Source organism: Tachypleus tridentatus, chromosome 1 (genome assembly GCF_004210375.1).
Source record: "Tachypleus tridentatus isolate NWPU-2018 chromosome 1, ASM421037v1, whole genome shotgun sequence".
Lineage (NCBI taxonomy): Eukaryota > Metazoa > Arthropoda > Merostomata > Xiphosura > Limulidae > Tachypleus > Tachypleus tridentatus.
This window is the reverse complement of record NC_134825.1, coordinates 172,149,196-172,160,889: the sequence shown is the minus strand read 5'-3', so window position 1 is coordinate 172,160,889 and position 11,694 is coordinate 172,149,196. Positions and strand designations below refer to the sequence as shown.

At 35.4% G+C, this 11,694-nt stretch overlaps 1 protein-coding gene across 3 annotated transcripts in view; it reads right to left on the bottom strand.

Annotated features, from left to right (window-relative positions):
• LOC143230339 (uncharacterized) overlaps nt 1–11,694 on the bottom strand; it is a 53,829-nt gene that overhangs the window by 19,434 nt on the left and 22,701 nt on the right. For 2 of the 3 annotated variants that reach the window (XM_076463738.1, XM_076463748.1), the window contains 2 exons: nt 4,274–4,398; nt 2,714–2,825 (listed from right to left, as the gene is read on the bottom strand). In XM_076463738.1, coding sequence (XP_076319853.1) covers nt 2,714–2,825; nt 4,274–4,398 — 237 coding nt within the window. Of the gene's footprint in view, nt 1–2,713; nt 2,826–4,273; nt 4,399–5,009; nt 5,614–11,694 lie in introns of those variants that run through there. The other variant, XM_076463756.1, reaches the window with a different exon arrangement.

Genomic DNA, 11,694 nt, shown 5'->3' with positions numbered 1-11,694 from the left:
TCATAAACAACGCTATACAACTTAGTAAGCTGTGTATTTGAGAAAACATATACATGTACATTCATTCGTTTTTTTTATATTAGGCTCAACCTGTTAGATAGCAGATATGTCTCAATGTGGCTAGAAATACACGCAAGACTGTTGCTTAATTAGTTTCCATGTTAGCATTAAATAAAAACAATCTAAACCAACAACCTGTTTACTATAAACTCTCAATCACGTTTTGGTACTACTGAAAGTACAGCACAACAATAAATATACGACAATTCACAACTATAACAAATATTCTTTAACATATCCAGCAAACATGAATACAAGAACTAAGCCTAACAGCGACTGAACATAAATATAAAAGTTGAGCCTAACAGCAACTTAACATAAACACAAAACCTAAACCCATTAAATACTAGACACATATTCAAACAAAATCTGTTGGTAACTAAACATAGATGCAATAATAATATAACAAAGACAGGTGCGACCATCGAATCTAAAGTGCATTAACAGGCATGCCAATGACATTTATGAAAAAAAAGAGGAAAAGGTATATAGCCTGGCGCCACAGCGCGGCGCAGCCGCGCCTGACTAGGCGGGTCCGGGGGCATGCCCCACCCCCGGGAAATTTTAAAAAAATGGATGCTATTTGGTGTGATTTGGTGCAATCTGGGACATAATTTCTTTATGTTTTTTGACATTGCAATGTTGGAAAAGTACACAATATATATCATATAAAATAACAAAAGGAAATTAAAAGACTAAATCAAACTAATAAAAACTATAACTTTCATTTACAGTTTTTAGCAGATTAATTTATTCTTTTAATTTGCATTCATTTTTTAGAAGATATATCAAAATATCTAAAATTAACAAATAAAAAAAAAAGTAAATAAATGAAATTTAAGATTGTTTATTTGCTATTTATTCAGTTTAATGTTTTTCTAAATCAAAATATATTAGTAATATGAGTTAATAAAGCCAAAATAACTCAGTAAATATTTCAAATACAAATCATTTCATTATTATCCTTTTTGTCATCAATAACATCATCATCATCAACTACTGGTATGCTGCCAATTAAATGTTTTACAGTCATTGCCAATAACTACTTCTCTGCTGCATATATTCCATACAATTTTCAAATCACATAAAATTACTCTTTTGACCAATCACGACGACCTACAGTTCAAATTGTTCATCTATACAATCTTGTCAGTAAATTACTGGTACCTCAATATCAGTATATTTTTCATTCTTTCACAATACAAACTGAAACAGCAAATCAAGGAAAGATTTGACATTGTTTCAAAATAAAATTAATGATATGCTTTAAAATAAACCACTGGAACTGTATGCTGCAGATAATAATAAAATGTTTTTCAGTCACTGATATCAACTTCTGCTCTGCTACATAAATTACAGTCAAATTTCAAATCACTTAATTTCCTTTAATCAATCTTGGCTACTTTCCTCTTTTTGAAGACAAGGGTTTCCAGTGCTCTCTTCCGAGCTTTTTGTCTCTCCTTCTCTGAATGGGCAGCTTTCTGGACTTTTTCTTTAGCCAAGGTGGCTGGGCCAGATTTCACAGAACCATAGGCCTCAAGCCTTTCTGCCCTTTTCTTCTGATTCTCCCTCAGCTTTGAGGTATACTTTGAAGCTGCTGATCTAATGTCCTTACACATTCTCTTGTCTACAGGATCAAAATGAACATCTTTCCTTTTAAACATTTCAATCGCTGTTTCTTTGGAGCGTAGAGAATATTTTATCGTCTGGTATGCACACGATACCAGACCACGAGACCTGCAACGAGACGAAACGAGACTGCCTCCAAGATGGCGGTCAGATTTTTTTTTTTTTCTGCAATAAACATTGAAAAATATGATTTCTCCTCAAAAACCACCTACCCGGCCCCCAAATCGCTCATATTTTCTCCTCAAATATACACGAATCTCGTGGGTGATCGTTGGCCGTTTGAAAACCGCGGAAATCCGCGTTTCAGCGGAAAAATGGCACGCATGATTAAACAAATGCAAGAATGAAATATAAGACATATAAAATAATTAAATCTAATAGTAAACATAGACGTATACATAACAATAATTAAATCTAATAGTTACTAAACATAAATACTACAAGAATAAGGTATATAATACATATATATAATTATATTTAATAGTCACTAAACATAAGTACAAGAATCGAGTTCCAGTAAGTATAGATATTGCAGTTAAACTTAATGATCAATACCCATAGATAAAAGATTTCAATATAATGGGCATTAGAAATAGATGAACGAAAGAAATGTAACAAGCAGTAAATGCAGTTACAACAGTTCAGTCAAACATCAAGCAAATGTAGTTACAACTATTCAGTGAAACAGTCAGCAAATATAGATACAACTCCCCACTCAGCAGCCAACAAACATACATATAACAATTGACTATAGCAGCCAGCTACACACGATATTGTTAGCTTATTGCTACTAAATATAGAGATAAGGGTTTATTTTATCAATAAATGTTATAAGTGTCAAAATTGTACTAAATGACCCTTTAACTTGAAGTATGTAAAAACAAGAGCTGAAGTGACTCAAACAAAATCACAAAATATTTTCACTTAAATAAAATCTACAAACGAAAATTAAGTTTAACAAGTGTGACCTAAGACAATATGTCAAGCAAAAGAAGTGGTCAGTATATATATATATATAATTCACCCTTTTCGTATTTGTCTCGGAGTATGACCAACGATGTGGCAATGATGGCTCGATGTGACCCATTCTTGATCCCCAAGTCTTTCAGGTCTCTCTCGGACAGCAGCAGCATCTCCTACAGGGAGTTTATTAAACTAAGTATGACAATGAAAAGAAATTACGTGACTTCTATGTTTCGATCGCTGTCGTGAAACCCAAGCATATTGTTTCTTTTGTTATAGTAATTAATTCAGAGAATTTCAATAATAACAGTATCTTCGTCAGATATTTTGTGAATTACATTTAGGAAAAGACTGAATTCGATTGAATTACTTACATATTGCTTTAGGAGTCCCCCCCCCTCAATGGCTCAGCGGAAAGTCCAAAAGTCTGTCTAGACGCTAAAAAATTGGGGTTCAATTAACCTAGTGGGCATTGTACAGCTTTGCGCTTAATAAAAAACAATCGATGTAATTATGAAATGAAAATAATTATTTTGTTTTTTTTTCCCATAACCCGTTCACTTTTTAATATTTTAATTTTTTATTCGTGTATAATACCAACTTACCCCACTCATGATTAAAATAAATCAAAATCACAACTGGCACTTTGGTAAAACATTTAACATTTCATTGTCAAAAACCAACTTTTAACCGTCTCTGTAATTGCGCCATTACTACTTGTTTAACAACCGTGATACAACGTAATTTTTTTTTACTCTGACGTCATTTCCTACAGCTTTCGACCTTCGCCAAAGTCGAATAACTTTACGAAGTGTTTTTAACGCGTAAGATTTTTTTTTTTTTACTTTGTTTTCCAGAATTTAGGACATCAGGAGGGAAATTAGTTCGTATATTAAATGTTACTTTATTTCCCGGGAAGAGATGATAAACAGGTTTCTCTTGCACTATTGCTGTTTCTAGTTTCGAACTAACAACTTCAACAAGCTCAAAGTTCTGCTGCACGTATAAAGCCACAAACCAGACAAGGTAATTGTCTCCATACAAACAGAGTTACGTATGACTAAACTATTCACTTCTGGAATGTGCTGTTAAGCCTTGCTTAAAACGGCTAGTGGTGGCCAAGACTCAATTACTTTCAGAATATAAAAAAATATTAAAATTTATTATTGCAAGCTAACCATAAGAATAGTAGTGAAATGTGCTCACTTATTAAAAATCAGGTATAGTTTCTACGATAACATGTTACTATCGGTAGAACATAACACAGATCTTGTTTTCATTGTTCCTTCAGCCATAACACGATGTCATAATTCAAAGATGTTTTGAAATGTTTTTCGAGAAACTAACACTTGTGTCTGGTTCTTACGTTTCTACGTAAGGCCACATTTTTTTAAATTATTAACTTTACCGTTGAGCTGATTTGAAGTTGCTGTTTTACAATTGGTTCAGTCATTAGTTAAGCAACAGGTGAAGTCAGAACAAAGATACGACAACACTGCCACAAAGACAGTGACTTCTAACGATTTTAATGTATGTTTAGTTGTCAATAGTAAAACAGATTATAATAATTAGCAAACACGTCTTCAGGAAACAACAAAGCATTATGGGACTGGGAACAAACCTCAACTCCAGCGTAATTCTTGAATAAACTATAGTAACTGTCCAACTCCAAGTGCTTCAGCCATACATCAACATCCAGATGAAGGTTGCTGGTGGTCATGGTAAAGTCCAGGTCAATGACAGCCTCTGCCAAAGTCATAAGAATAACATTAGTTACTTACACCAGAAGACATCACTTATCAGTGAATATAATACACTCTGTCCTGTACAAGTTAAAACAACTAAAAGTCACTCATTCAAATTAATGCTTTGTCAGTGTGATTGACGTAACTTCCGACCATTCGTGGTATAAAATAGTGGGAACCTTCACACAGAAGTTAGTGTAACCTTTTACAAATATCATTTATATCTATATCTTACCATATAAAACAGGACATTGTTAATTGTAATAAAATTCATTATGCCTATATCTACCGGTAATGTTATACAGACCATATAGTCTATATATATCTACCGGTAATGTTATATAGACCATATCGTATATATATATATATCAGAGTGATAAAGTTACAAAACAAATGAGTTTCGTTATTGTTAATAATATTATCAGTGGATAGATATAAATCATATGGTCTATATAACATTACAAACAATAATGAAACGTTTTTATATAACTTCATTACCCTGCAAGTTCTGGTTAAGGTGTCTATTTCAGTGATGTGTACAATATACATGTCGGTAATTGTCGCGTGTTTATAAAACATAATTCATCGTTTTTAGTGTTCTAACATACTTACTCTTTATGGTCTGTTTAATATTGGTAGATTTCGAGTTACCACCACAGTTTCGTAAATTTTCCAAAGTCCTGGCAAACACTACCCATCAAGTTCTGAAACGCAGTATCACAGTAACACGAGCATCCAAAGCAGGTTATGAATTACAGTGTTTGGTGCTGCAGGCTTCTCATACAGCTGTGTATCTGAAGAAACGCACGTTGCACGTGAAATAATCAACAGGTGGGGGAACGCCTCTACGTGCCACTGTCTACTTAGCCTCTTACGTCAGCTACTACGCCCGAGGCAAGGTAAGTACAGGTTGATACATTTCTCGTGGCAGCGGACACAGAAATGTCTGTGACAAACTAGTACGTATCCACACGAAATAACAGAGTTAAATGACAGACTATCACAACTAGAAGTCTTCCAACTCAGTACTCACTGTATCACCAGCTACAAAATGAAGTTTCAGGTAGACGACCTCTCCTGGCTGTTCTTGGATAACCTCTTCGTTTTGTGTTGTTTTTTTCCGTTATGAATGAACGTTTAGTACCTCTGTGGGAGTGTTTCTATCAAGTGGCTGGTACCGTAGTGTGTGTGTGTGTGTGTAAACCACTCGAGTCTGGAGAGGGAATTTATTCTCGATTGCTGTTGATTTAGTTCTTGAACTGGGAGATTCAATATCTTTAAGCATTATTGCTTCTAACAAACATTCGTAGTGTCAAATACATGACTTTCCATTGACCAAACTATATAGACCAACACAGAGCCAACCACTTTATATATATATATATAAAATGAGAAAGTAGTGCCCATAGAGTTGGCATAGCCTACTGGTTAGGGCACTAAATCGTAACCACAGGTTCAAATCTCTTCACCAAACATGCTTGCCCTTTCAGCCGAGGGGTCATTATAATGTTATGGTCAATCCCACTTTTCGCAGTAGAGTTGACTGTGGGTGTTGTTGACAATCTGCCTCCCTTCTCATCTGTCACATCTGATTTATGGACGGCTGTGGCAGATAGGCAACGGAGTAGAACTTCAACAAAACAAAACCAAGTTAAAATATGTATATGAACAGGTCGTGTGAAGTGGCGTTATACTGTAGGGCATGCATTTAATAGTATTACTCTTGTATTTGATTCCGTTTCACAGGTTCGGTTCTGTGATTAACACTTCTCACCAGCTGATACATATCTGATGGCACAGCGATATGTTTTTGGACTTACAACGTTAGAAACTGCGCTTCGTTAACCATGGTGGATAGAGCACAGGTAGCTAGCTCATTGTGTGTGTAGCCTTGCACTTTTTTAAAACAATCTGGTACTGTTACTCCCTGTGATGGTAGTAGTCCATACAGTACTATTAAGTATCTGGCACTGTTATTCCCTGTGTTGGTAGTAGTTCATACAGTACTAATAAGTATCTGGTACTGTTATTCCCTGTATTGGTAGTAGTTCATACAGTACTATTAAGTATCTGGCACTGTTACTCCCCGTGATGGTAGTAGTTTACACAGTACTATTAAGTATCTGGTACTGTTACTCCCTGTGATGGTAGTAGTCCATACAGTACTATTAAGTATCTGGCACTGTTACTCCCTGTGATGGTAGTAGTTCACACAGCACTATTAAGTATCTGGTACTGTTACTCCCTGTGATGGTAGTAGTTCACACAGTACTATTAAGTATCTGGCACCGTTACTCCCTGTGATGGTAGTAGTTCACACAGTACTATTAATTATCTGGTACTGTTACTCCCTGTGATGGTAGTAGTTCATACAGTACTATTAAGTATCTGGTACTGTTAATCCCTGTGATGGTAGTAGTTCACACAGTACTATTAAGTATCTGGTACTGTTATTCCCTGTGTTGGTAGTAGTTCATAGAGTACTATTAAGTATCTGGCACTGTTACTCCCTGTAATGGTAGTAGTTCATACAGTACTATTAAGTATCTGGTACTGTTACTCCCTGTGTTGGTAGTAGTTCACACAGTACTATTAAGTATCTGGTACTGTTACTCCCTGTGATGGTAGTAGTTCACACAGTACTATTAAGTATCTGGTACTGTTACTCCCTGTGATGGTAGTAGTTCACACAGTACTATTAAGTATCTGGTACTGTTACTCCCTGTGATGGTAGTAGTTCACACAGTACTATTAAGTATCTGGTACTGTTACTCCCTGTGTTGGTAGTAGTTCATACAGTACTATTAAGTATCTGGTACTGTTACTCCCTGTGATGGTAGTAGTTCACACAGTACTATTAAGTGTCTGGTACTGTTACTCCCTGTGTTGGTAGTAGTTCACACAGTACTATTAAGTATCTGGTACTGTTACTCCCTGTGATGGTAGTAGTTCACACAGTACTATTAAGTATCTGGTACTGTTACTCCCTGTGATGGTAGTAGTTCACACAGCACTATTAATTATCTGGTACTGTTACTCCCTGTGATGGTAGTAGTTCACACAGTACTATTAAGTATCTGGTACTGTTACTCCCTGTGATGGTAGTAGTTCACACAGTACTATTAAGTATCTGGTACTGTTATTCCCTGTGTTGGTAGTAGTTCATAGAGTACTATTAAGTATCTGGCACTGTTACTCCCTGTGATGGTAGTAGTTCATACAGTACTATTAAGTATCTGGTACTGTTACTCCCTGTGATGGTAGTAGTTCACACAGTACTATTAAGTATCTGGTACTGTTACTCCCTGTGATTGTAGTAGTTCATACAGTACTATTAAGTATCTGGTACTGTTACTCCCTGTGATGGTAGTAGTTCATACAGTACTATTAAGTATCTGGTACTGTTACTCCCTGTGATGGTAGTAGTTCATACAGTACTATTAAGTATCTGGCACTGTTACTCCCTGTGATGGTAGTAGTTCATACAGTACTATTAAGTATCTGGCACTGTTACTCCCTGTGTTGGTAGTAGTCCATACAGTACTATTAAGTATCTGGTACTGTTACTCCCTGTGATGGTAGTAGTTCATACAGTACTATTAAGTATCTGGCACTGTTACTCCCTGTGTTGGTAGTAGTTCATACAGTACTATTAAGTATCTGGTACTGTTACTCCCTGTGATGGTAGTAGTTCACACAGTACTATTAAGTATCTGGTACTGTTACTCCCTGTGATGGTAGTAGTCCATACAGTACTATTAAGTATCTGGTACTGTTACTCCCTGTGATGGTAGTAGTTCATACAGTACTATTAAGTATCTGGCACTGTTACTCCCTGTGATGGTAGTAGTCCATACAGTACTATTAAGTATCTGGTACTGTTACTCCCTGTGATGGTAGTAGTCCATACAGTACTATTAAGTATCTGGCACCGTTACTCCCTGTGATGGTAGTAGTTCATACAGTACTATTAAGTATCTGGTACTGTTACTCCCTGTGATGGTAGTAGTTCATACAGTACTATTAAGTATCTGGTACTGTTACTCCCTGTGATGGTAGTAGTCCATACAGTACTATTAAGTATCTGGCACTGTTACTCCCTGTGATGGTAGTAGTCCATACAGTACTATTAAGTATCTGGCACTGTTACTCCCTGTGATGGTAGTAGTCCATACAGTACTATTTATTATCTGGTACTGTTAGTCCCTGTGATTGTAGTAGTTCATACAGTACTATTAAGTATCTGGTACTCTTACTCCCTATGATGGTAGTAGTTCACACAGTACTATTAAGTATCTGGTACTGTTACTCCCTGTGATGGTAGTAGTTCATACAGTACTATTAAGTATCTGGTACTGTTACTCCCTGTGATGGTAGTAGTCCATACAGTACTATTAAGTATCTGGTACTGTTACTCCCTGTGATGGTAGTAGTTCACACAGTACTATTAAGTATCTGGTACTGTTACTCCCTGTGATTGTAGTAGTTCATACAGTACTATTAAGTATCTGGTACTGTTACTCCCTGTGTTGGTAGTAGTTCACACAGCACTATTAAGTATCTGGCACTGTTACTCCCTGTAATGGTAGTAGTTCATACAGTACTATTAAGTATCTGGTACTGTTACTCCCTGTGATGGTAGTAGTTCATACAGTACTATTAAGTATCTGGTACTGTTACTCCCTGTGATGGTAGTAGTTCACACAGTACTATTAAGTATCTGGTACTGTTACTCCCTGTGATGGTAGTAGTTCACACAGTACTATTAAGTATCTGGTACTGTTACTCCCTGTGATGGTAGTAGTTCACACAGTACTATTAAGTATCTGGTACTGTTACTCCCTGTGATGGTAGTAGTTCACACAGTACTATTAAGTATCTGGCACTGTTACTCCGAATATTGATCTGACAGTGGATAGTATTCAATATAGATTAAATCCATTTGTCGTTTTAATAGTTCACCAATGCTTAAGTAAACTGTAATAGTTGAAATTCATAGCATCTAACTAGCAGATAAAAACAGATATCGTTTAGAAGTGTGGTCTTATGAAAGAAAATGAAGATACTTTGGAAACCCTAATTGACTTGATAGTCTTGATACAAATAAAAGTCGAAATATATCAACAAAATATAAGTCAAAGTTTATTTGTTACAATAAACATGAAGATATAAATAAACAAATGTTCTCAACAATATTAGTCTACATAATTCTCTCTTTACCGTTAACATTACATTATATTGTTAAAGTACTGTCTTTATGTCATTGTTTTGCATCACGTAACCTAATGTTTCTTTTTGTCTCTTATTCATTTACTATCGTTAACAGTCAAGTGTAGAACAGTTGTTTACTAATATCTCTTCAGTGCAGTTTCCTTTGGAAAACGCTCTATAATGCCAAAGGTCACCACTTTGGCAAGCAAGTCTATTGGTATGCCCTTGTACAGAATAACTTGAATACTAGTTTCATTCTTCAGCTGTTTGGAGTATGTGATCTTCGAATTGCAGGTATGACTAAACGTCTTACCGTAGTGAACTCATTTCTTGATATAGGCCTTGTTTTCAGACGGAGATCCTTTTTGATTATGTTAGGAATGACTACCTTGAACATGACATTTATGTTTTTGTCTACTGCAGGCTGACTATCTTCGCTTATAACAGCTATGGTATGACTGTTGCAGTTTTCTTTCTGGATAGTCCTGGGACCCCAAGTTGATTCAACTAGTTTGTTTAATAATGTCGTTAAGTACAAGGAACAAACCCGTGTTGAATATTCACGATCTGAATGCACCTTTATTATCTAGTATATAAATATTTTATGGAAGAAAGGACTGTTCAACACACATACCCAAAAACAATTAATTTTTGGTGACGTCACGCTACCTACGTAACGCTAAGTAACGTTAAACAGCACTTCTGATACAATCTGTTCCATCACAAATTTATATCGTTGTGAACGTCCCGTGACTTGTTTATTTGCATATTCAAAATAGTTTTAATGTAACTTATTACACCTTCTATAATTGGTGTATTCCTAGAATTCATACCAGCTGGTCATTTGTAAAGTCTGGCACTGTTGTGTTTCTTTATTCCACCAGACAAACTACTATTATAATATTAGGCTCAAACAAAGCAGACACTTATATCTAACGAGCTGTATTTATTATCCAAGGTATTTTGAAAGGCCCACTTAGATTATTAATAACTGAACAAGCCAAATAAATTATCCAGGCTAGTACGTAGACTCGGCCACAACTATAAACACGTTGCATAGTATTTTTGTTTTTCTTCGGAACAAGGGAAGGAATGAGTTACTAAGCGAATGAAACACTCACTCCTTTATCATGATAATAACTCTACCAATTATGTACCAGAACACATTAAGCGACACTACTTCCAGTGGTATGCTTTCAGCATAAGTCGTACAGAAGAAACAGTGATGTGTAACCTCCGAATAAAATATAATCTTCCAGAAAACGTTTACCTCCAACTGGAATCTGAAGAATAATAATAAACCTTGGAAAATGAGAATGCAACTAAAAGTTCATATAAATAACAATGTTCAGTTAACAACAGGAAACAATGTAACAGACTTATAAGGAGATAGAAATTTGACTTGTAATGGCATTGTGTAAAACTTTGACTTATAAACGAAAAATACCTGGAGTTTGTCTTTATAAAGGAATACCTGGAGTTTGACTTATAAACAAATACCTAGAGTTTGACTTATAAACAAAGAGTAACAATAGTTGTCTTATATATAAACAGTGTATAGAGTTTGACTTATAAACGAAGAGGACCTAGAAATTTGACTTACAAACTTAGATGACCTAGAAATTTGACTTATAAACGAAGAAAACCAAGAAGTTTGACTTCTAAAAGAACAGAACCTAGAAGTTTGACTTTTAAACGAAGAGGGCCTAGAAGTTTGCCTTATAAATGTGTAGTGCCTAGAAGTTTGACTTACAAACCTAGATGACTTAGAAATTTGACTTATAAACGAAGAAAACAAAGAAGTTTGACTTCTAAAAGAACAGAACCTAGAAGTTTGACTTTTAAACGAAGAGGGCCTAGAAGTTTGCCTTATAAATGTGTAGTGCCTAGAAGTTTGACTTACAAACCTAGATGACTTAGAAATTTGACTTATAAACGAAGAAAACCTAGAAGTTTGACTTCTAAACGAACACAACCTATAAATTTGACTTTTACACGAAGAGGGCCTAGAAGTTTGCCTTATAAAGTATCTAAGTGTTTGACTAATGAAAAACTTATTGTATGAAGATTACACACTTATCTTTAA